Genomic DNA, 26,809 nt, shown 5'->3' on the forward strand with positions numbered 1-26,809 from the left:
TGGAAGGTCTGAGCCCTGAAAATGTGCCTAGGGACCCAGAAATGAAGAAATGGCTGGACTCCATTCATACTCCAGGGGCTTAAAACACACAGGAATCTAGAGCGAAAGAGGCTTGGATTTCCCTCAAAACAGTATTAGTGAGTGGCTGAAAAGGGGAACTTGCTAGGATCTGCGACAATCACCAGCAACCAACACAGACAGAGACAGCCAGACAGACAGACAATAGTTAAATCAGTGTCCCCAAACTGAGCAGTCAAATTAGTTACACCCCAGAAGAGCTCTCTTCCTTTTTGGACATTCACATTTACATTATGCCCAACCTAACAGCTATTTGGAAAGAGCGGCCCAAATCCTAAATCACAAGGAGCATTTCCAACATGTTACGAAATCTTAAACGTTCCACTGTTTTCTAGTTATTGGGAGTATTCACCAACTCATTTCCTTTCAGATATATTTGCTGAGTAAGAGAAGGTAAATCACAGTCAATTTAGAACTTGCTCTCATTTGGAAACAGGCAATATAAATATGTTTTTCAATAGATTTTAAACTTTTCCCTTAGCTTCTGTTTAATATACCAGTGATTTTGCATTAGCGCAGTCCTTCCGAAAGCTACAGGCAAGCAGTTATGACATCAGAGTTGCGCCATAAATCAAAGGGCCTGGGATGTCGTAGATAAGACACAACCTCACTCCTTCACTAAAAAGAGTTAATGTACCACCACCACCTTTGTGAAGAACACAGCCCTCTTTGCTTTGAAGCCTGGGAACCAGACATATTTCTCAGTATCAGGACAGATAAAGAAGGAATGTGAATGTTTACATATTTTCTAATACCACAGTATGCAAGAAAACTATTTAGAAAAACATCCTTCTATACTTCACAACACAGAATGTCAAGGGTCTTGGAAAAACTGACATGCTAGCTTCAAGAGAAAAGCACTGTGGCAGAGATCCAGGCTGTAAATTCCCTGTTTGTTGAGAATAATTGCTACTTTGCGTAACAGCTGAATGCAGTCCTCCATTGAAGGACTGGCTATAACGAAATGAGCTCAGTGAAAAAGAATTGCCATCACAACAGAGTCATCTTAAAAAAGAAGCCAAAACCAAGCTGTTCAGATATCCCACTTCAGCTTCTTCTGCCCAGCCTGGCCTGATTTTCTCCTTGCTGCAATAAAGCCACAGAGTCAAGAGGGCTGGCCTGAAATGTGGTGGATCTGAGTTTGAATCCTGCGTGCCATAGAGACATGCTCAGAGAATGAAAGCTGGATAAATAAGAGACTATGATTTCACTCTGGCTAGCGTACAGAGCAGTATCAGAGCAGACTGTGGAGGAAGCCATGTCATGCCACCTTTGAATAGAGGGAGGAAACAGAACAACACAGGGCCTTTGAGAACCACAACAAGGAGGAAATGCAGGACTCCTTTGGAGCCTTGGAAAATGCCATCTCTTGAAGTCTCAGGAAATTAAAAAGGGCTACTTATCCAAAGGGCTGCATTAAAACAACCAGGCCACCAATATTGCGGCCCTCCAACAACTTTCCTGATGTGCCCCACACAGACTCACAGGCCCACCTTTCTCAACTCCTTGATCTTCAACCCTTCCCACCATTGAATCCTTGCCCCGCTCAAAGGACTACTCATGCCCCTCCAATGTCTTCTTGTTCTTTCCCATGCATGTAATCTAGTCCCTCCCTGGCTATCAAAGACAGAGCAGTACTGATAGCACATTCTCTGTCTCAGCCCCATCTCTCTCCTTCAGCAATTCACTGCTGCATCTGGGTTTCCTCTCAACCCTGGGACCTAACCATAAGGATCCTGCCTCTATCGACCCCGTAGCCATAATATATTTCTATATTAATTACTAACAATGTTCTCTGTAGTTAGTGCTACATGGATTTTCATTTGAATGTTCTCAAATAAACCTGCACTGAGCCCCAGCGTAGTTCAGGAGCTACCCTTCTGAAAAGCACCATTTCTGAATTCCTTGGCACCTGCTTCCTTGTTTTAAAAAGGAAGTTCAATTTAGCAGACGCTAATGGACATTCACAGATCACAGTCAGGTCTATGAACTACACTTGCTATTAACTGAGAGCTTATTATGGGGTCAAAAGTTCAGTTCAACCTGCATCAATGGAAACATAGGCCAGTGCAGTATAATTGTTCTCTGCTCTCCACATAGTAAACTATACAATAGAATATATAAAACTGAAGGAGTTTTTATTTCCTGTTGAGGCATTTATGAAGGCCCTTAGAGAAAGCAAACAAGCTTTTTTTTTTTTTTTTTAAATGATTTAACTGAAACTATTCATTCTTTTATTTGACTCTGTTTTTTGTGAAGCCTGAAAACTCTAGCCTACCATCTAGTAGCAAATCTGCCAGTGACATTAAATACAGTATTTTTGGGAGGATGGGGACGGGAAGAGGTATTTGATGAGGTAAGACAGTAAGAATGTTTGGCAGTCTGCAGAAGAAAGTGTATTTACATTAGTGTTTCTGGATTTTGTCTGCATCCACATCACTTTTGCACAAGGTATTTTAATCCCATGACCACAAAGCTCTTGCCAGACTGCCACCCAAAGGTTTAAATTACAGAAGAAAGCCCACCAGTAGACATGAACATGATTGTTAACCAGGGTTACTATTACTTTTATATTTATACACTAAGGCAGTTAAAATAATTTCATAATTTTGCTGAATTTCAGTGCCAAGAAATGGTGAGCCATAACACTGGCTATTATCAATAATGGCCACCACAAGGTTCTATATGACATTGCAACCTCAAAATCATGGTACTGATCAGAATAAAGAAACCACACACTTCTCAGCTATTCCTTCAGAAATCTGTGTGCTGCACTTTGGAATGGGTGCTTGCCAGTTGGCTGCAGATCAACCCAAACCGGACACAGAAAAGCAAAATTATACTTCTGGTGATGTACTGTAAAATAAATTTACTGAAACAAGACTAAGGAAAGAGATATGTCTTTGAAATACCCAAAGTTAAGGCACTGCCACAACTATTTAAGAGAGGAGACAGAAATTATGACTACCAAACCAAAAAAAAAAAAAAGAGGGGGGGATTATTTTTATGGAAGAGAAATTTCAATCCACCAGATTTTACTTGACATGATTTGGATAGGTTTCTCTGGGCCTTACTGAAATCATGAATGCAAGATGATGAAAAAATCTATGGTAATTCTAACAAATGTTGGCAAACAGAAGGATAATGATTTTGTATTCATAATGCACCTTTCATCCAAATAGATCCCAGAGAGTTTTTACTAATGTATTATACACATGAAAATCAGAAATACAGCAGCTTATGGGTGAACTGTTTAACACAGTAACGTTACGCCACAGGACAGAACCCAGTTGCAAGTACAGAGGGAATTTAGGCAGGCAGAATGTAATTACCCAAATTGTAGTCCAAACAGGACATTGGGTTAATACTCCTGCTCATGCAGAAAATGTCATTGGATCTTTAATGATTATAAGAGGCCACTGCAACAGAACTCTATAGTCTGCACATGTTGTAACTATTAGTGACTAAGGAGTAAACCAGGTAATGGCAGGATGTCTTTGAGAGTATGTCTACATTGCAATTAAAAACCCACTGCTGGCCCATGGGGCTGTTTAACTGCAGTGCAGACGTTCGGGCTCAAGCTGCAGCCTGAGCTCTGGGATCCTCCCACTTCGCAGGGTATTAGAGCCTGGGCTCCAAACCGAGCCTGAACATCGACATAGCAATTAAACAGCCCTTAGGTTAAGCCCCGCAAACCCGCATCGGCTAGCACAGGTCACTAGGTTTTTTATTGCAGTGTAGATATCCCCTTGGGTATCTCTTGAGCAAGGTCCTGAGAGATCTGAATGAGACTCAGAGGAGTGCTTTGGGATTATGATTCACTTCAAGGAGGCTGTGTTTGAACTGAGCTGGGGGGAGAAGAACATAGACATTACTATATACCAGCTGTTTTCTAGCCTAGGACCTGATGCTTTGAGTTAGTGAACTAAAGGCAGAAGAGTGGAGATACTGCAGTGCAGATAATCCTGAAAATCCATAGACGGGACATTTATTCAGTGAACAGGCCTTAATGGAAGGTTTAGGGAGAAGGTAATCAGTAGGAGGTTCTTATTGCCTGAGCCATTTTTTAAATCTGTGGATGAGTGAAAGGGCAGTTATAATCTCTTTCTATTATTTAGAGATATAGCATCCTGTTCATGTTTTGGTATATTTAATATTAATATCATGTTGTTCTGCACATCCAAGCTACTGTTTCTATTCCACATGCAGGTTTTTACATATTGCATGTGAACAAATATATCTTTTGGACTGTACCATATAGATAAAAGGAAAGAAAAGCTGAATAAGAAGCCTAAATGGATCCACACTTGAACAACATTATGTTGTAACAGATGCTTAAGTGGGGGATCACCAAATCCACAGAGCACTGGACAGTTAAAATAACATAGTAAAATACCCCATGGCTGGCAATGGGCTAATTCTCCACCTGTAGGAGATGCACATGACAATCAGGGCCCAAGTTTAAAATCTCATCTGAATGATGGCATATCCAACTGCACAGTGCCCTCTGACAACATAACGTGCCACTGGGTTGATACTATCTCACAGGTAAGAGTGCTATCATCTGAATTACCAACATTACTTCCTGGGGCACTTGCTATTCCTCTGCAAGTTTCCCATCCAAGTACTGACCCTTTCAACCCTGCTTAGCTTGCGAGATCAGAATTTGTGTCATTCAGATTATTTAATTCCTCCTCAGAGACAGGAAGGAGAAGAAAATATCAGTGTTGGAATGATGGGGAGAGATTTGTAATCATTTTTAAAAAATGTGATTTCTTCCCACCTATCAGAGTTCCCAATGGATTTCTTTTTAGAATTCCCAGGTAACGATGCATTTGGTAAGGGAATATTATCGCTGATAAGCAAGACTGGGACAAAGGACAAACACAGAATGGAAAATGTCAGTACACACAGTAACTCTAGGGTCAACTTCAATGACAACTGTTCTACATTTGAGTAACTAAAACTCCTCTAAAAAAAATCTGAAAAGTACTAAAAGCTTTAAAAATATCAGAAATATACAGACAGACCAAATTTTTAAAAATGAGTGCCTAAAGTTAGGTTCACACCTAAGTCCAAATTAAGGAACTAGATAGGTGGCACTCAGCAACTTCCACTGATTTCAATGAGAGTAGCTGAATGTTCAGCACTCTTGAAAATCAAGCCACTTATTTAGGTGCCTAAAATTGGGCTTATATTTTTTAAAATCTTGGTCACAATTTTGTGAACTTGAAGCCTGGTTCATATTTACTTACCTAATCACCCCCCCCCCCAAAGTGCATAAACCTTATTTTGTTGGAGGAGGGGGGGAAGGATTAGACAAATTGCTTATCCTGCATAATACACTAACCTGTGCTCACTCTTACTTTTCATACAGCTATAACTTCTATAGGTTACCTTACAAAAGGTTTGTGGTTATCTTCTTTTCTAAGCTTCTCCTATATGCTATGTTGCTGTGGTTTTCAAAGCTGAAGCCATGGTCATCTTTGCCAAAAACATACCCAAACAAACAGTTTAACAACAGGCACAGTAATATGATCTTGAATTAAAAAAAACCAAAACCAAAACAAAAAACCTTCAGTTTTAAATTTTTTTTAAATTCTATTTTTTACTACAATGGCCAAGGAAAATAACAGGAAATCTTTTAACAAAGTGAGAACTGAAGCACAAGCCTTTGACCCAAGCAAACAGTATTACAATAATTAGGTATTCTTGTAACAAACACATAAATAACATACAACAGCAGCTGGAGAAAGGAAATGCTTTTATATTGGCTATCATCTTTGAAGGGCAGGAAGCCAAGGTGAAGGGTGACAATAACATGCTTGGAGTCTAAACTAACTACAAGGCTCTTAACCAAGTCAGTGACCATGAGATCTAACCCAGAATGTAAGCAGAGAAAGTTCACCCCACAGAACTAATGATTTTCTTGAACAAGAATTTAGTGTGGTCTGGACTAAGACATACCCTATTTCTTCCAAGCCATTCAGCATTCATTTTCATTTATGCAGCCACTTTAAAACAGCAAAGTGCAGCTCTAGCAGAATCTGATTTAAGAGTTATCAAAGCTCAACTTGTAGTGCCCAATGGCATCTTCAGAACTGTAGCTTTAGAGGGAACTGGAGTAAAACTAGAAGATATGGAAGAAAGGACCAGGAAGAAAAGAGTAGAAGTCAAGTATTTTAAAACTGGCAGTATGTAGAAGATCAATAATTTCCAATAAAAACACTTCGGAAAATAACAGTTAAAAAAGTTGTCTTTCTAAGAAAGGGAATACTGTATTTTGTGGATGCCCCATTTTGGTTTATCTTCCAGATATAATAATACTGAAAATCAGAAAAGACCAGTGAGAGAGTTTTTTCTTTTAGTGGAAGCTCCCAGGGTGGACAGTTATTTATCACTCTAGATTGTATTATAAACTCTCCAGGGCAGGCACCATGTATTTTGCTATGTTTGTATAGTGCCTGGCACAATTAGTTCCCTAAACTGAATGCATAAGGCCTCTAGGTACTGTTTATCCTACAAACACAATAATAAATAATAAGCCACACAGTGTCCATGAGCCAGCAGGAAGCTGGACATCAATTAGGCTTCTTGCATCCTCTAAATCCTCTATTTGGGCCTCCTGCATCTCAATAGCCTGTCACCTGACTGTCAGAACTCTCTGGTTTTCTAACCCTTGAAGAAGGGAAAAGCCCACTGTAGCTTTTCTAATAATATCTTTCTAAACTGGGGTTCTAAACTTGGGGTCAGTACCCCCCAGGGGGTGGCAAGGTTATTACATGGCGAGTCATGAGCTGTCAGCTTCCACCCCAAACCCCATTTTGCATCCAACCTTTATAATGGTGTTAAATATATAAAAAAGTGTTTTTTATTTATAAGGGGGGGGAGGGTTTGCACTCAGAGGCTTGCTATGTGAAAAGGGTCACCCGTACAAAAGTTTGAGAACCACTGTTCTAAATTATCAGATCTGCTACACCATCCGTTACACCCAGCTACTTGTAGCTGATTGTAATCTCCCTGTTGCTTTGCCACAAGCACCTCTGGATATGCTAGTGAAACAAACAACCCACAAAAGCCCTCAAATCTAGTTGGAGAAATGTTGCCAACACCCATCTTCAGTTTGTCTACACAACTTTGTTTTTAAAACTCAAGTTAATTGATTGCCAGTTGACTGGGGTTAAATGTTTGTGGTGCATCCAGACTCGCATGGACAAATGTGTTAGCTAACTCAAGTTAATCAGCAATCAATTAATTTGAACTAAAACAGTCTGATCACTCATCTGGCACGTCTACATTAATCTTCCTGATTTTACACACCAAGATTGTGCCTGTGTAGGACAGGATTCTCCCATACTATAGACAATAGTTTATAACATTTAAACTAATATAGCTAGACACAATGTGGACAAAGACTCAGTGTGAAATGAACTCTATGACACAGAGTACAATTCATTTATATACAGGCTTCGCTATATTGAATCTAACTTTACTTGTCGATTACTTTAGATATGCACTTGATATAATGTATTGTACCTGGTTAAAGTATCTGAGGCACCTTTCTAGACACCAAAAGCAGCAGAAACAGCATTTGAACATGCATCTTGCACATGCGCTCTCCTGCAAGGAAATGAAGTAACTAGTTAGTGCAGACAGATTTTATATAAAACTGACATTTTACACCAACTTGCTTAACAGGACACTGCAGTTCTTCTCACAAAGCAGTCATGTAAACAGCAGAGATTTCCTTCCTGCTTATGGGAATTGTTTTTATTTCAGATCCTACAGTACTAATGATTGATGAGCTGAACATTTTTTTCCTTTGGATGGAAGATTCTACTCTGGAAGGAAAATAACTGCCGTAAGCAGCTTTGGTTTGCTAACAGCTGCATGTAGCACAAAGCACGCAGGCAAATCAGTAACTGTCAGTGTACTGATCAATGACCAACAGAGAGTCTAAAAAAATAATAATTTGTAAATAAACTATATATATATTAGAGAGAGAGAGAGAGTATTTATATTCTTTGTAATTTATTTTTGGGCCGTTTTTCAACTTTTTGAAATAACTGGAACCCTGTCTGACAGAAATATAAAGAATAGAGAGATTTACACAAATGTGCGCATGAAGAAATGCACACAGGAAATGTCTACATAGCAGCTGGGAGCATGGATAGACACGCTAGCTCTGCTTAAGTTAGTGTGCTAAAAATAGCAGCGTGGGCGTGGCAGCAGCTCAGGCTACCCACAAAAGTACAAACCTGCCTAAACCCCGGGGTACATACTCAAATGGCTAGCCTGAGCCACCACCCAAAGCCACCACAGCCACAATGCTATCTTTAGTACGCTATCTCAAGTGGAGCAAGCGCATGTCTTGTCTATCTGTGCTGGGAAGCACACTCCCGGCTGTTGCTATGTTGACATACCCATGGAGTACTTTAATTTTATTAGGAAAAGTGAAAACGGCAGGCTTAAATTCTCAAGGAGATCACTCCTTTCAGGAAACAGTTTGAATTCTTACAAAGACTTTGAGGAATATTAGCTTTATATTAAACAAAACAAAACAGGGAAAACATCTAACATTACCTCAAAAACCAAAGTTGTTAATCCTACAGGGTATTTTAAAATATAATTATGAAATCCTACGTCTTGAGGACCACTGTGGCATGGCCATTTTCCCCAGATGGTATTTAAAGGCAAATTCCATTTGGTAATATTTGATCAAAAGCCTTTATCTTCTGTCTTCAGGGCTCAGAAAGGTTTGGTTTTGTTTTTTTAAAAGTAAAGCTCTTAGAATGGCTGCGTGACATCTTCAGGTCATATGCATAGCTGTGGAGTTGTATGGAAGCAGTGAAGGTGAGAATTTTTTAATCTGGAGTTTAATATCCTTGCAAATTTTCCAGCATTCAATATTTTTTTTAAATATCACCACAGAATAATACCCTGAGCCCAACTGAATGGAAATACTTTGCGATGTCGTGCTGGAGATCTGCGTTTATTAAAAAAGCAGCATGCTAATTTCCCCACAGTGGACAATACTCATCCCCTTCCACATTAAAACCCAGAGGAGGAGACTCTGCAGGCTGCAATTCCTCCCGGTAATTCTGTCAGGAGGGAGGGAGGGGGCTGCCTGGTAGGAAAGGCCCAGATGTCCTTCTACAAACCCATGAAACTCCAGGGACACCTGTGCAGACGCTCTGGCCTCTAGCAGTACCCTCCCCTCTCCCAGACAGCATGACTGCAAAGGAGCCAAGGATCCCCTTTCTCCAGAGGGAACAGGGACATCTGTGGAAAAGGTAATACAGTCTGGGTAAGTCCTGTGAGACCACAGGAGGGATGATTTGCATCCCATCCAGTCTGCCCACTCCCCAACCACTGCCACCTTGTGGGCCCCTGTACTTTGTGGAGGGGAGTCTGCAGGGTCCAGGAATATGGTGAATTGTACTCTGGTGTGCCAGAACAGAGTGGTATCACTGGGTGGGGGATCTCCTCCATGGATTTGGGGGAACAGTCAGGAGCTCTTTAGGAGCTGTTTAGGAGCTGCACTGCCTAACTTCAGAGGAAGACCTGTCAAGTCCTCCTCAGCTGGAAGGCTGGATGCTGGGCAGCAGGGTCATGGAAGGTAGAAAAGATGGTGACAACATATAGGATATACCTAGGATACAAATAAACCCTCTTTGCTAGACAATATTGGCTCATTCAAAATTTATCCAGAATTTCCAGCAACTAGCAAATCTGCTTCAGATGTACAACAAAAGCAGCAGACCATAAAGTTTCTGGGTAGTTTAATCTTGTGATTAATCTGTAATCTCCCATTTGTTCTTATGCATTATTTGTGACTTTTACACAGACTCCAGTGAATGTCTTGTATGCTTGTGGTTTTATGAACGCCTTCACAAGTGGAAAATAAAACATATATTCTTCCTAGTAACAAAACCCTTCTTATCCATCATATTTATTGGCAAAAGGCAAGCCTCAAGGTGTTAAACCTTGGATGTTTGGTTCAGTTAAAGGGCAAAAATTTCCACAAATGGGTGCCTAAAGTTGAGCAACTACATCCAAGTTTAAGCACCTAAAAAGAGTAACTTGATTTTCAGAGGTGCTGAGCACCCACAGCTCCAATTGACTTCAGAGAATGTTCTGAGTGCTCAGCACATCTGAACATCAAGTCCCTCTTATTTAGGCATTTATAGGGTGCCTGCAAGTGGATTCCTGCACTCATATGGAGCCCCAGTGATGTCAGTGGAGCACCACACAGACGCACTACTGCTCCTAATTTATTACAAACTGCTGATTTAGAAATAGAGCTGGACACCTCATGAGAACCAGCTCCTCCCATGAGATTTCCAGAAATAACCACCATTCGCATTCCTGTGTTATTATGGTACTTCTGTTTCCAGCAGAACCCTGGACATGCAGAAGTGCATGAAAATTAAAAAGACAAACAACAAAAACACTTAACCACACTTCTTTATGCTTTAAAAGATATGCTGAAATTCTGGACAAGAATGTGGGCTAGTTCTTATTTTACCTATTCTTTTTATATACTCTTGAGCATCCCATCACAAGGCAGGTGAAATCACCTAGAAAGGAGAGCTTTCATGCTGAAAATAAGCCATTCTTGGTAAGTTGGATTGTTTAAAAAATTATTATGATGTGAGAGTTTTAAAAAATCCTTCTGTCATCTCTAAATTGTTCCTTACTCCTCATACAAGATTTTACATTAAAAAAGTAAAAATAAATCATCTTTGATTTTCTTATTTAAAATTTAAAAAAAAATCTGATCTGAGGCAGAAAGGAGTAGATACAGACAAGGAACTATTTCATGAAGAAATCAAAATAAAACACACTACAGATCACATTTCTATTTCTTACACAGAGGTTAGTTTTTCAGTACATTTCTTTCCTGAACTTCACCCCTTAACCATTGTACTACTGTGTTACACAAGCATATACCCACCTTTTCTTTCAGGGCATCATAAAGGTACATAAGAATAATTCTTGGAATTCTCACTATTGTGATTAAAAACGACCCTTTTACAACTGTTCCTTGATGATAGCAAAAAAGTACTGATATGGAAGACAGGATCAGGTGTCGTGGTGAGCTTCTCTTATTTCTAGGGGGGGAAAACAAACAGCATTTTAAAATGTTATCGAAAGAGAAAATACAGTGAATTCTACTGCTGTTTAAATAATTAATATCTTTTATTGTTTCACTTTCTTGTAATACAGGTATTACTGGGAGGGCATATCTAGTGGAATCCCATGGAGGTCAGTCCTGAGTCTGGTGCTATTGAATATTTTCATTAAATGACTCGGATAATGGAATAGAGGGTATGCTTATAAAGTTTGCAGATGACGCCAAGGTGGATGGGATTGAAAGCATTTTGGAGGACAGGATCAGAAATCAAACACAACCTTGGCAAATTGGAGAATTGCTCTGAAATCAACACGGTGAAATTCAATAAAGATAAGTGGAAAGTACTACCCCTTAGGAAGGAAAAATCAAATGCACAACTACAAAACGGGGAATAACTGGCTACATTGTAGTAGTGCTGAAAAGGATCTGGGAGTTATCATGGATCACCAATTGAATGTGAGTCAACAATGTGATGCGGAGAAAGCTAATATTCTGGTGTGTATTAATGGGAGTGTCATATATAAGTCATGTGAGATAATTATCTTGCTCGCCTCAGCAACGGTGAGGCCTCAGCTGGAGAACTGTTTTCAATTCTGAGTGCCACGCTTCAGGAACGATGTGGACAAATTCGAGAAAGTCCAGAGGAGAGTAAGAAAAATTACAAAAGGTTTAGAAAATGTGACCTATGAGGAAATGTTAAAAATCTGGGCATGTTCAATCTTGAGAAAAGAAGACCAAATCTTCAAATATGTTAAGGACTGATATAAAGAGGATGGGGATCAATTGTTCTCGATGTCCACTGAAGGTAATACAAGAAGTAATGGGCTTAATTTGCATCAAGGGAGATATAGGTTAGATATTGGGGGGGAAAATGTTGTTATAAGGGTAGTCAAGATCTGGAATAGGCTTCTAAAGGAGGTTGTGGAATCCCCATCAATGTAGGTTTTTAAGAACAGGTTGGACAAACACCTGTCAGGGACGGTCTAGGTTTACTTGGTCCTGACTCAGCATAGGGGACTGGACTTGATGACCTCTTGATGTCCAGTCCAGCCCTATAGATCTATGATTCTATGATCAATCTGGTATCTCTTTTAGGGCCTGATCCAACTCCAGACTTTTATTGACCTCAGTTGGGAGTTGGATCAAGCCCTAAGTCCAGATGAAGGAAAACAAGTTTAAATCTTTTACTGGATTAATTAAGTGCATAGGCCATGACTATTTTTGTGCGCTCAGTAACAGACATCACAACAGGAAAACTGGCCTGGGGGGGAAGAGGGAGGAGAGGAAATGTTCCAAGTAAACATAAACAGTGAATGAGAATTATTCTTCCTTTGAATGACTGTGTCCTGCTCCTGTCATCTTTCTAGCCCCACTGCACTCCTTATTTGATGATGTTACAATAGGAGATCAGTCTGCAAGACTGGGTCCACTTGCTCTGAGACAGTGGTCAAACTAAAAATCAACAAACAATCTGGCAAGATCTTACATGCAAAACTAAGATTTACTCTCTGATGTCACTGTAATGATTGGGCCAAATTTTGCTTTCAATTTTGCTGATTTAACTCCAGAGGAATTATATTGCATTCAACAGGTTTATTTCAGATTTACAATGGAGTACATGTGAGCATAATTTGGTGTAATGTGTTTAAAATATTATCTGGCCTACTCGTAACTGAAAATACATAAGTCTACTGCATTTTAGCCGTGATGTTTTGAGATAATAACATAAATGTTCTAAAATCTAAATATACACATGAAAATTAACTTCATGTTTTATCTTATAAGCGATGTCAGAATCCCACATGCAAGAGGTTTTTTTGTTTGCATTTTAAAGGTCACTTTAATATGAATCAGACACAAGAAATGGCATGACACAGCTCTCAAGAATTTATACTAATTAACGCTCCAAAACCAGGAAATGAACTCAAAAATAAATAAATAAATGACTGAAATCAGTCTTCTCAGCTCAACAAATCCCCCCAAAAACATTTTGGGGACTTCAAATACACAGATTACTATTCACGGTAGTTACATTAGCATAAAAAGGCGAAGAGACCCTTTTATTAGCAAACCCTAAATAATAGGCTCAGTGCTGAAATATTTACTCAAGCGAAAATACATTGAATTAGGAATTAAGAAAGAATCAGACCCTAAATTAGGGATCGGCAACCTTTGGCACATGGCTCGCCAGGGAAAGCCCCTGGCGAGTTGGGCCAGTTTGTTTACTTGCTGCATCTGCAGGTTCAGCTGATTGCAGCTCCCACTGGCTGTGGTTTGCCGCTCCGGGCCAATGGGATGTGCTGACTGCCCTTTCCGCAGCCCCCATTGGCCTGGGACAGTGAATCGTGGCCAGTGGGAGCTACAATTGGCCGAACCTGTGGACACTGCAGGTAAACAAACTGGCCCACCCTGGCAGGGACTTTCCCTGGTGGGCCGCGGGCGAAAGGTTGCCGATACCTGCCCTAAATCATAACTAAAATGTTCACTCTTCATAAGGAACTTTTGAAGGATTCATTTATCGCCTTTAAAATGAATATTTACAGAAAAAACTAAGAGCATAAAAAGGGTTTGTGTGTATGTGTGTGAGAGACAGAGCAGCTGGGGGGGATTTGAAAAGGAAGGTCTGCAAACACATTTTTATTAAATCTTCACCACAGCAGGGATTTACACAACTAAGTCAAGAGAGGTATCACAGTGCTGCAATAATCCGGAGTATATCACTGCAGTCCTTTCATAACAGTAACTACTTTGCAGCTATAAAGTCATAATTATATATGTCTATGCACCACATTATTTTAAATAGGAAATACCAGCAAAGCGGTTGCTAGTATGCAACAGTTTTGATCTTATGGCCAGGGGAGCAGCTTGAGGGATGGTGATATTTTTATGTAGAGTGAGTGCTTTGATAGCCTTTCTTAAAAACATCATTCTTGGTTTATCAATACATATGTATTTCTGACATATAAAATTTCACCCCTGTACTACTGCTCTTTTCTATTCATGATAGCTTACAGTCAGACCTGGGAAAATTAAAGGTTAAAGAACAGCAAGTTAAAATATTAACCAAGTTTAGAAAATATAGGAAGGCAAAGTTTACAACTCTGTTAATAGTTCATTTGCTGCTGAAGAGATAAGTATAATTTTCCTTCTCTACTTTAACAGTATTGATTAATAAGTTTGGTTTGCATAAACCTCTACAAAATTTGGAGGCTGTTGCAAACCTCCTTGGTCTACCTGAGAACTGTCATGTTCTAATGAGATTTCATTATGGTTCCAGGCATGTTGGAAATTGATTTTCCTTCTAATCATGAATCAAAACAGGAAGTACCAACTGTAAGAAAATGACCAAATTAAGAGAAAACAACCCACTAGTGGTATTTGTGTCTCAAAACTTAGTTTGCCTTGAATCAGTTATTTTATCTTTATGGATTCACACACACCCATAGCTCCAGATCCTGCAATGAGCTCTGTGCAGGTGGCCTTGTACTCACATGGAGCCCACTGAAGTCAGTAGAGCTCCAAATGGACATGCGTCTACCTGCACAGAACTCACTGTGGGACTGAGGCCTTAGTTTGAATTTTCCTTTGATATTTTTGTTTCATTGCCTATGCATTTCTTGATTTATACAGAACAATATTGCACCAAGTCCCTGTGAAGTTGTATTTAATATCACACCGGATAGCTGTACTTGTGCATTTTATTTCTAATTTTGTCAACTCCCATTATTTTATTGTGAATCTTTTGATATTTTTCTTAAAACCACAGCTTCTGGAGTCAAATTATTGTAGGATAGTTGTAGCTTTCGTTTAAAAAAAATTCTCTCTTTTGGTTGTGGAACAAAGCTTGAAAATGGCTCAGAAACAAAAGGAAAATAAGAACCCAAAATGTTTGTTTTTTAAACAAAAAAAACCCCCAAAAAACTCATGATTTTTAAGCCAATCATGATTTTTTTGAGCCTGACTCATGATTTTTGAAAACTCACAGTTGCAATACGCCTCTATGTTGCGTTCAGCTCATGAAGCATTTTACAGAAGAGAGTTCAAGAGATGAAATGTAAACATAATTTTTAAAAGCTATTAAAAGCAATTACTAATAATTTAGTGAAAAGTATTAATCTCATTTTTTAAAAAAAACTAGTGCAATAAAATATAGCATGTGTAGTAGGGCAGATCGTATACTCAGATCTGTCTGTCTGAGGACTAACACATAATGTTTCTCCTCAGTGCCGAAAAGTTCCCAGAATACATATTTTTCTTGTTATACATAACACCATACTAAAAAGCAAATGTTCAGCTATTAAAAATCTACTATCAATATTTACACAACCGTTTGCTTACCTGCTCAAATACACTAGTTTGAGTAACTGTACACTGAATTGTCCTTTTACACGTATAAATGCAAGTTTATGACCATGGAAACAAACATTCTCACAGATATTACAGACATGGATTTTCAATAGGCTGTTGAAAGTTTGGTCCTCGTTGATCCCTATTTGTCTGAACCTACAACGCACTAGCTTACTGTGCACTAACTAGCCATGTGGACCCTGCTGCCAAGTACTAAAAGTTCTGTAGCGCGAGCCACGGAGCCACTTAGTACACAGCATGCTGGTGCGCTGCATATTCACACCCTAGCTCGCAATGCACTAACTCTCCATGTACACCAGCCCCAAGTGCCTGATCCTGAGAGATGCTGAGTACACTCAACTGCTACTGAAGTCAGTGGGAGTTGTGGTGCTCAGCAGCACTTTTTAGGGTATGTCTACACAGCAACTAGACACCCACAGAAGGCCCATGCCAACCAACTCAGGCTTGTCACAGGGCTGGGCTGCAGGGCTGTTTTATTGCTGTGCTTCTGGGCTTGAGCCTGGGCTCTAGAACCCTGTGAGGTGGGAGGGTCCTAGAGCCCAGGCACCAGCCCAAGCCCAGAGTCTACACAGCAATGAAACAGCCCTGTAGCCCAAGTTGGCTGGTACAAGTCAACCATGGGTGTCTAGCTGCTGCGTACACATACCCTTAGAATCAGGTCCTAAAGCCCCACTCCTACAAACATTTACACACACTCTTAATTTTAAGCATACATTACCCCTTGGGGCATTCTGTGCCAAAAAATTAAAAATTCCGCACACAATATTTTAAAATTTTGCAAAATTCTGCAAATTTTATTTGTCAAAATAACCCTACATAATCATGCCAGTTCCAGTTTAAATTACTTCGGTAATTTATTTCAAAATACCTTCAGCAAATATGTCTGTAACAATACAGACATGCACAAAAATTCTCCCAGGAATAGAGAGTTTAAAAAACACCTGTGATAACCCAGTTCCTGTTTCTCTTCCCTCTGCCCCCAGAGCCCAGCCAGGAGGCCAGACACCCACAACCCTTCACCCCCAGAGCCCGCCTATGGGGGCCCCTGCCAGCCAATATACCCAAACCCTCTTCTCCCCAGCTTTCAACCGCAGGACCCCCCCAGCCAGACACCCATCCCCCTCCCGCCCCAGAACCTAGGGATCCAGAGGGAGAAACAGCCTGATGCTTGGTTCCAGGCTTGCATGGAGTTTCCTGAATGCCACCATCTCCTTCCCTCAGGGCACGCTGGGAACTGCAGCTACCAGGAACCCTCTAGCTCCCTCTCCTTCCTTCCAGCAGTGTCTTCTGTGTGCAAGCTGGACTCTGCCAAGTCCACTGGCCCCTAGTGGTGGCTAGCAGCACGGCAGCCCATTTCTGTGGGGGAAAGGAAATTCTGCACACACAACGTTAATTTCTGCAAAATTCTGCATTGCGCAGTGGTGTAATACATGTAAGCATTTGTAGGATTGGAGCCCTGATCCTGCAAACACTTAAGCATGTGAGTAAAATTACTCACGGAAGTACTATGGGACAATTTGCACGAGAACAGCTATTCAATGTGCTTGAGCATTTGTAGGAGTTGGGCCTTCAGTAAATAATTTTGGGTAACTAGTCAAATCCATAAAACCTTTTTCTTTAAATCAGTGACAGGGACAACGTCTGCTTGCAGTGAGGAGGCAGCAGCTATGCACTTAACCCCTCAACACATGATGGAAAAAGAAAAGGAGTACTTGTACTTGTACAAAGTACTCCTTTTCTTTTTGCGAATACAGACTAACACGGCTGCTACTCTGAAACCTGACATGACGGAAATAAATCCTTATTCAAAACAAACCAAGCTAACAAGATTTCCACAAAGAGCTTTCTCCAAAAAAAAAACAAAACCAAAAACGGGCTGTCAGGAGAGCACTCTCTTTTTGCAAGTTATAAAAGAGTAGCCGTTTCATGAACCACTATTTCTTTTATTAAATTAATAAAGCCTCTCAGGAATTTATCTTTTATCTGAATAGAAGAAAGCAAAGTGTAGTTTCAGTATTATTATTTCAGGTCAAACAGATGTCACCTGTAAAGCTAATCCAGCTGAAACAACTCTCTGCCCTCCCCATTTTTAATTCCGCTTATGGACAGTGGCTGCGAAGTGTTTTGTGTGTTGGATTGTTGTGTGTTGAGGAAGCAGGTTTCCTCAGAGAAAGGCTGTTCCATTTCCTGTGGCCATTCACTAGCTAGAAGGAAAACCTCTCCATGGGGTATCATAAACAAAGCACTTGTGACAAGCATTTATAAGGCTGCATCACAGAACACATTAAATTGCAGATTCCTGGTGACAAATTCATTGTTGCCAATAAGAACTAAGATCGTTCACTGCCCTCTATGAGGTCTATAATATTGCTAATTCACCTTTCTATCCCCCTTACCTCACTGCTTTGATTTATCTACTTATCTGTACTGACAGATCGAGGGATAGGAAGAGGGATCACCACCATTAAATATATATATAGCATTTCCCTTCCCATGCACAACTCTCTCAACACAATGGCTATCAGTTGCCAAGCAAATGAAGTACATGTAAGGAGAGAGATTTCAATGCAATTTGGAGCACAGAACTTGTCTACTCCAAGAGCCCAATCCTGGACCTCACAATGGTGGTGGGAAGTAACTGGAAAGCTGGTAGGTTTGGTCTCTTGAGAATTACCTAATCCTCTGGGGGCAGAGAGCCAGCACAGCAGCTTCAATGTTGCCTTACCAGCCCTGGTTGTAGGAGGCATGGCCAGGTTGTCTCCATGTCCTGGGGATTCCTAGCTTCCAGAATAGTCCTTCGGGTAGCTGGCAGCCAGTGCAAAGTACAAGAGCTCAAAGGCTGCACTATATTTTTCACCAGGGACTGCCTTAGTAGCCCTAAGATCAGTAGAGCCCTGTGCGGATACAAAATTTATATCCGTAGCCGATCCGCAAAAATGATCCACAGATGCAGACATCTGCACATATAAAGCGAATATCTGCGGATTTGCTGGGCTCTAAAGATCAGATGTGTGTGTGTGCAGTATATGAGAGTAGCTTAACGTCACCTTTTCCTCCTCACCCCTGAACTACTCCACATGCACCTTGGAGCATCGTAGTCTCTGGGCCAGTGCTTTATGCAGCACTGCGCAAACTGTCCATGCTCAACAAATAATGTCAATTTAATGACTGTGGCCTTCAGTATAGGTGTCAAATCAGAGAAAGCACTGGTGCAGATGCCCCTGTGAAATGTGGAAAGATTTCCGCCCCAACCCCCAAGTTCCTGAAGCAATGTGGTTTGGACCAAATCTTTAGCGCCTTATTCAGGCAAACTCCCAATGACTACTGCTACCCAAAATTAATGGAGTAAGAATCTCAGGATTTGGCTCTCTAGTACAGTGGCTCTCATCTTTTCCAGATTACTGTACCCCTTTCAAGAGTCTTATTTGTCTTACATACCCCCAAGTTACACCTCACTTAATAAGTACTTGCTTACAAAATCAGACATAAAAACAAAAGTGTCACAGCAGACTATTATTGAAAAATTGCTTACTTTCTCATTTTTACCATATAATTATAAAATAAATCAATTGGAATATAAAAATTCTACTTACATTTCAGTGTATAGAATATAGAGCAGTATAAACAAGTCATTGTCTGCATGAAATTTTAGTGCTCTGTTATTGAAATCTGAATTTCTCAATCTTAAACAATGAATAGTTATACTAGAGCAGTGGTTCTCAACCAGCGGTATGTGTGCCCTGGGGGTACACAAAGGTCTTTCAGGGGCTACATCAACTCATCTAGATATTTGTCTAGTTTTACAACAGGCTACATAAAAAGTACTAACGAAGTCAGTGCAAACTTCTTTTACAGGATTGAATGCCATGCTGTACCCTCAGGAGCAAAGGGCCAATTAACTACATACAGCTCTGTAGGAACACTAGTTACCTGTGTTGATCCTTCAGTCAGAGAAAGGAGATTAAGTAGGAAGTGTAAACCGGTGAAATGGTAACAGATTATGTCAGCATACTGATCTTCTCCCCAAACCCTTTAAAATGGGCATTTTAGATTCTGCACTTGGAATACTTTAAAAAAAATGTCCACTGGCTAACACCAGTTCAGTCTCAGCTCTATTGAGAACCCAAGAGCATATGAGCTTCTGACAGTGTTTTAAATGCTGTGTTGATTAAACTTACTTTGAGCAGGGACAGAAAACACAGTGCTTAAAATGGTGGAGGCAGCCAGCAACCTGTCTACTCTAGGGCTCCCAACATTGCTAACACCAATGGAGTGGAATCAGAGTTCCAACAGGGGAAAATTTTTGGAAAAAAAAAATCCTGATTGTGGATAAGGTCTAAGCTGGCTTTCCTGTGGGAAGAGTAGAGTTCATCACGAGTTTTCCAAAAGAACACTTTCTATCCAAAAGTGCTGACTTGTCAAAATCAAAATGTTCTGGGGGATTGTTTCGATTTGGATGAAATTTCAACAGGAACCAGGCTGGTTTCCTGACAGCTTGCCTGATAGCTCCCTGTCAGCCTAAGAGCCTGGATGCCCTGGGAGCCCCAGCTCCCACACAACCCAGATCCCCAGCTCTGGGGCAGCCTGCCAGGTGGGCTGTTGTGCTTCCCAGGCAAACTGCTACAAACCCGTAGCTCACACGGATACCCATTCCCCAATGGCAATACAGCTTTTCTGCAAAAAAAAAAAAATCCTTTTTTGTTGTTGTTGTTCCACTGTGGAATAAGAATTTTTTCGAAGTCTCAGACTTTCACAGAACAGAAAATGTGTTACCAACCACATTTGCGTGGAATGGAGCAGAGGAAACACAGTAATGTAGTTAGAAGATCAAAACATTCCCCTGCAGTGTTGGAAATTGAAACAAAAACAGCACTGATTTACTGCATGAAACCCATCTTGTTTCACTATCCAATATGAAGGAAGTGCAAAACGTAAAACAGGATAAATAGTAAGAAGTAAATGAGATTTTTACAATTCCTGTACGTCTAGCTAAGGTGGTGTCTTGGTAACACAAACTAAAACACTTCAAGTAAAAATATTTGAATGGCATGACAAAAGATTTTCAATTATTTTCTACAGTAAATTTTAGAGGCTTATTCAGCCATACCAGATTAAAGCCTGGTAGGAGGGATGGAAAGGAGACCAAGTCACACTACTTTAGAATTACTCTGGCAATATATGTTACACTTTTACTTAGAACTACCAACATTTACTGAGAAAAGGTTAAAACTAATCTGGGTTTTGTCAGAGGAGTTACACGGGTTTGCACGAGGGCTTAATTTGGCCCAAAATTTTCTAGGACTTAGAGAGGTGATACATGTCACATGAGATCGTGTTCAAAGCCTTGCAATGAGCTGCTTGACTTTCTAGTCTCACATTCTTAGAATAATTTAGCTCCCAAGATACTACCCTAAATATAAATCCAAGGCATTTTATAGTGGTTTTCCTAAAAATAGACAAAGTCAATGCTAAGAAAAAACCAACTATACAAGGAGGTAAATTTTGCACATACCGGTTAAAATAGCAAGTAACCACTGCTCCAGCGATAGTCATTTGCTGACAAGCCAGGATGAATTCACTTGTCCAGATAAGGCCGACTAAATGGTACCACCACATGTAGCGAATGCCAGACAGAATTTTATATTCTACTTGTCCTCCTGAAATGACTTGTGCACTCCCTGAGAAATCAAAGATATCAGAATATTAAATCACAACTCAGCAAACAAAACAGAACTTACACATGTCCCATATATCCCATGTATTCACTTTTCTTCAGTAAAGTTATAAAATAGAATCCAGCTGTTTAGTTCAGCAATATTTATTAAAGCACACAACTAATTTTGAGAAAAATATTCTCATAGGTCCTAATGCCTCAGTTTTAAGTCAGGTCACTTTTACAGTTGCCAGTAAAGTCAATAGGATCTGTGTTTGAGCAAGAATTTAGGAGAAACCAGGTTAAAACTTCAGGATCTGCTCTAAAATGAATGTTTGAGAAATAAACGAAAAATCTTCATTATCAAAATCTGAAATCAGATAAAGGTAAATTACAGAAATGTCTAAAAATTAAGTTTTCACTTAGGAGGACAACAGCATTATTATGCGGACAAAGCACAACTGGAGTTGCAGCGAGCAAGGGATGCAAAGGTTAACAAGAAGGGTTTCTACAGGTACATTAGCAATAAGAAGGTGGTCAGGGAAAGTGTGGGACCCTTACTGAATGGGGGAGGCAACCTAGTGACAGATTATGTGGAAAAAACTGAAGTACTCAATGCTTTTTTTGTCTTGGTCTTCACAGACAAGGTCAGCTCCCAGACTGCTGCACTGGGCAGCACTGTATGGGGAGGAGGTGAGCAGCCTTCAGTGGTGAAAGAACAGGTTAAGGACTATTTAGAAAAGCTGGACATGCAAAAGTTCATGGGGCCCAATCTAATGCATCCGAGGGTGCTGAGGGAGTTGCCTGATGTGATTGCAGAGCCATTGGCTATTATCTTTAAAAACTTGTGGCAATCGGGGGAGGTCCTGGATGATTGGAAAAATGCAAATATAGTGCCCATCTTTTAAAAAAGGAAGAAGGAGAATCCGGGGAACTACAGACCAGTCAGCCTCACCTCCATCCCTGGAAAAATTATGGAGCAGATCCTCAAGGAATCCATTTTGAAGCACTTGTACGACAGGAAGGTGATCAGGAACAGTCAACATGGATTCACCAAGTCATGCCTGACCAACCTGATTGCCTTCTGTGATAAGCTAACTGGCTCTGTGGATATGCGAAAAGCAGTGGATGTGATATATCTTGACTTTAGCAAAGCTTTTGATATGGTCTTCCACAGTATTCTTGCCAGCAAGTTTAAAAAAGTATGGATTGGATGAATGGACTATACGGTGGAAAGAAAACTGGCTAGATCGTCGGGCTCAGTGAGTAGTGATCAATGGCTTGATGTCTACTTGGCAGTCAGTATAAAGCAGAATGCCCCGGGGGTCTGTCCTAGGGCCAGTTTTGTTCAACATCTTCATTAATGATCTGGATGATGGGATGGACTGCACCCTCTGCAAGTTTGCGGATAATGCTAAACTGTGGGGAGAGGTACATACAATGGAGGGTAGGGATAAGGTCCAGGGTGACCTAGACAAATGGGAGGATTGGGCTAAAAGAAATCTGATGAAGTTCAACAAAGACAAGAGCAGAGTTCTGCACTTAGGACGGAAGAATCCCATGCACTGCTACAGCTGAGGACTGACTGGCTCAGTGGCAGTTCTGCAGAAAACGACCTGGGGTTACAGTGGACAAGATGGTGGATATGAGTCAACAGTGTGCCCTTGTTGCCAAGAAGGATAACAGCATATTGAGCTGCATTAGTAGGAGCGTTGCCAGCAGATCGAGGGAAGTGATTATTCCCCTCTATTTGGCACTGGTGAGGCCACATCTGGAGTATTGCATCCAGTTTTGGGGCCCCCACCACAGAAAGGATGTGGACAAATTGAAGCGAGTCCAGCGGAGGGCAACGAAAATGATTAGGGGGCTGGGGCATATGACTTATGAGGAGAAGCTAAGGGAACTGGGATTATTTAGTCTGCAGAAGAGAAGAGGGAGGTGCGATTTGATAGCAGCCTTCAACTACCGGAAGGGGGGTTCCAAAGAGGATGGAGCTAGGCTGTTCTCAGTGATGGCAGATGACAGAACAAGAAGCAATGGTCTCAAGTTGCAGTGGGGGAGGTCTAGGTTGGATATTAGGAAACACTATTTCACTAGGAGGGTGGTGAAGCACTGGAATGGGTTACCGAGGGAAGTGGTGGAATCTCCATCCTCAGAGGTTTTTATGGCCCGGCTTATCTAAGCCCCCTGGCTGGGATGATTTAGTTGGGGTTGGTCCTGCTTTGAGCAGGGGGTTGGACTAGATGACCTCTTGAGGTCTCTTCCAACCCTAATCTTCTATGATTCTATGATTATACTAAAAGAGCAGGGAGAGAAAGATTGATGGGAAAGATTAAAGATATATATGCACCATTGAAACAAAACAGAATAAAGTATATGTTATAGCTGTGACAAAACTAGGTTTTAGAACATTAAACAGACAAAATTCAATCCAAAAGTGAATGACATTGCTTTTTTTTTTTAAACAGAATGTAGATATCTTTAAGATAACAAGAACTCTAAGGCTGTTTGCATCAGATGTGTATTCTTGAACATGAACACACATTTATATCTAATTATGCTAGCAAATTTTATTTCCACTTACGTTGACAAGACGTGAACGTATTTCTTAAACAAATGAGGGCCTTACACAAAAGCCTAAAAGTAGCTACACAAAATTAGTGATGCACCGTCCCAAATGCTGAGTTCGAGTTAGACACTCCTATTTATAATTCCTGAATTTGAACTTTTGTTTGGGGGCGGGAGACAGAGACAGGATACTTTTTGTGGAAGGTCACTGGATCTGGAACTTACTCTCTTTATCACTTTGCCAGGGCTCAAATTTGCTGACCTTAAGGATACATCTCTAAGGGTGAGCTGTGGATATTCCTTGGTACTAACTTCCAGTACAGCATTGGTGCTGTCAATGTCAACTCTGTGAGTAGGGGCACGATAAGGAACTGTCCACTGATGTCCCTGCGGCCCGTGCTGCTTCCCACAGCTCCCATTGGCCGGGAATGGCGAATCCCAGCTACTGGGAGCTGCGGGCGGCTGTGCAAATGTAAACACACTGTCTCACGGCCCACCAGCAGATTACCCTAATGGGCCGCAGGTTGCCCACCACTGGTCTAGTGAGTAGAGCTGAGAATTGGAAGTCAAAACAGATGGGTTCTACCAAATTCAGGTAAACCTTGTTCTCATTGTTCCTTGGATCAAGAGTCATACCCTGCAACATGATGCAGCTGTACTAGACTACTAAAAAAGTTCATAGGTTGTAACACAGACTAGTTAATTGTTGCCCGTGAGGCAATCCTCACTGAAGTGAAGACAGTGATGCATGCACTGGTTATTTCATGTTCAGAAAGATGTCTGAACAGGAAAGCACTGTCATGAGCTGCAGGCATTTGAGAGAGGTTAGGACTGTGCACTGCTGTAAGCATGTTCATTCAGTGGAATACTGCTACTGAAATTTGGTTCTAATGTTTTTTAGACCTGTGAAAATTCAAGTTACTTTACAAGTGGAAAATCCTTTGATACCATTTCTCTCTTTCCCCCACCCCACCCTCTTTTTTCTTTTTTTTTTTAAAAAGCAGACCCAAGAGTTATTTTTCTTTCTCAGAGAACTCTGAAATGGAGCACATTTCCACATACCATCAAAGTAAATTTCATCCCATGCACTGTACATTTGTGTCTCATTTTGTATTCTGAACAGTTCTCAACTCCATTAACTCTTCCAGCAGTTTTAGGCTCCTATGTTCTTACAACATGTACAACTAGCCAAACATGCTCATATATCAATTGTAATCATGACCAGCAGCAACTGTGCAATACAGTGGATAAGATAAATGGAGGTCTCTTCAGCATTCAATTTCATTTGAAGAGAAGTCATTTCCTTCAGTAGCAGAACTGAGGACTTTTTCCTGGTGTTCAACCTTTACTTTTGAACATTCCTATTATGCAAATTGTTAGGATATTTTACTTCTGTGCCAACAGACTGGTTAAAACAATTAATGAATGTCTGCAGCACAAACAGTAATTTCATTGCTCTTAACACCCACTGCCATTTAAAATAATGACTAACAGTAACAGCCTTGGCTAAACAGAAATTGTCATGGGCTAGTATTGTGTGCATGTGTATCACTGCCCTCTGCTGGATGTCATCATGTGTCGGTGATCACTTTCTTTGCTGAGTAAGAGGAGCCAAAGATCATGTGTAGTATTCCCTCATGGTGTCTGTCTGTGCCTGACTGATACCCTTTGTATCTATAATTACCAGGCACATACAAATCTGATGACAGAATAATGCATTATATTATGTTTCACATATAAAGATGAGAGTATATTGATAGCATGGATCAAACAGCAAGAATCTCTCTGACATCCTATTAAAAAATACATTTCCTTTCCTCGTCATTCCAGTGTGATCTGGTCATGGAGGCACAAAAAACAGAACAAAACCCCAGAATATGGTTCTACTTTGTCTGCAGTATATTTTTCTTCCAGCAGCATAATCACAGCAGAGAAGTCGTTCTCCGAAAATCAGTCCTGCCACTGCAGCCATTTGCCAATTCCAAGTGGTTAATAAGTGACTAAAATCCCCATTGTTGGGCCATGACATTGCAGAAAGCTGCCTAATCTATATATACTTTTCTTTGCATCAGAGTAACAAATCTAATACTTCAAAAAAATGTTAGTCAGATACCAAGATGTTGCCATAGCATTTTCAGAAAGACTTTGAAAAGTTTCTCCATCTGATTCACTAGCCCAATACTACAGCCTTATATCAGTCACAGCCAAAGAGATGCACAATATCAATATCAAACAGTGTATTTTGTGACTTGCAGACTTCTGTCATACATTCTACGGGAGTGGCTATTGGGAATTTTTTACTGATGTCTGGAGAAACCAGAAGTTTTAAACGGTTGGAACTCCTAGGAACCGGAAATCATATTTTCCTCAATTAATCAATTCCACTGTGGGCAACAAAGAACAATTGGCCAGAAAGTACTAACTCAGAACTGATTTCCCAGTTCTTGCTACTATGAAAATATTTTCCACTTTTAATGCTTCCTGCTGCAGAGTCAGGAAAGGTTTCACCATTGTTCTATAAAATTTGTGTTTCCTCCCAACTGAATTTACTTTGTAGCTGCTCCTTTTTCACACATGAGAATATACAATTAAGTTAGCTGGATTTAGTTGGAATATCTTGGATCTGACAAGAAATTTACTTTTACCACTGGTTTATCTGCAGCACATCTTTACTGTGATAGTTGTACTCCTCACTATACTCAGAGATACATTTTCATTATGTGAAAATCTCGCCTAGCACTCCTATCTTACACTTATGCTCAGTATCCTATTCCTGATGTGGATTTCACTGTTTCTGCCAAATTCATATATGAGAGAACACACATTACAGTACCACTACTGGAATACCACAAGGCCATTTCTAGTTCTACAACAAAACAACCCTACTGGATTTTCAAAATCCTCACTGAGCTCCATTCTCATTAGAATACATAGTTACAACCGGTGCCACTTGATTTTTGTGCTAACTCCAGTCTCTTGCAATTTGGCATCTCATCTGGCATTTG

General features: G+C 40.4%; 1 protein-coding gene across 2 annotated transcripts in view; it reads right to left on the minus strand.

Moving 5' to 3' along the window:
* SLC44A3 (solute carrier family 44 member 3) overlaps nucleotides 1-26,809 on the minus strand; it is a 76,944-nt gene that overhangs the window by 14,136 nt on the left and 35,999 nt on the right. For both annotated transcript variants that reach the window (XM_084638046.1, XM_084638045.1), the window contains 3 exons: nucleotides 21,096-21,261; nucleotides 11,036-11,192; nucleotides 7,615-7,698 (listed from right to left, as the gene is read on the minus strand). In XM_084638046.1, coding sequence (XP_084494172.1) covers nucleotides 7,615-7,698; nucleotides 11,036-11,192; nucleotides 21,096-21,261 — 407 coding nt within the window. The remainder of the gene's footprint in view (nucleotides 1-7,614; nucleotides 7,699-11,035; nucleotides 11,193-21,095; nucleotides 21,262-26,809) is intronic.

Source organism: Lepidochelys olivacea (assembly GCF_965140295.1).
Source record: "Lepidochelys olivacea isolate rLepOli2 genome assembly, chromosome: 8".
NCBI classification, from domain to species: domain Eukaryota; kingdom Metazoa; phylum Chordata; order Testudines; family Cheloniidae; genus Lepidochelys; species Lepidochelys olivacea.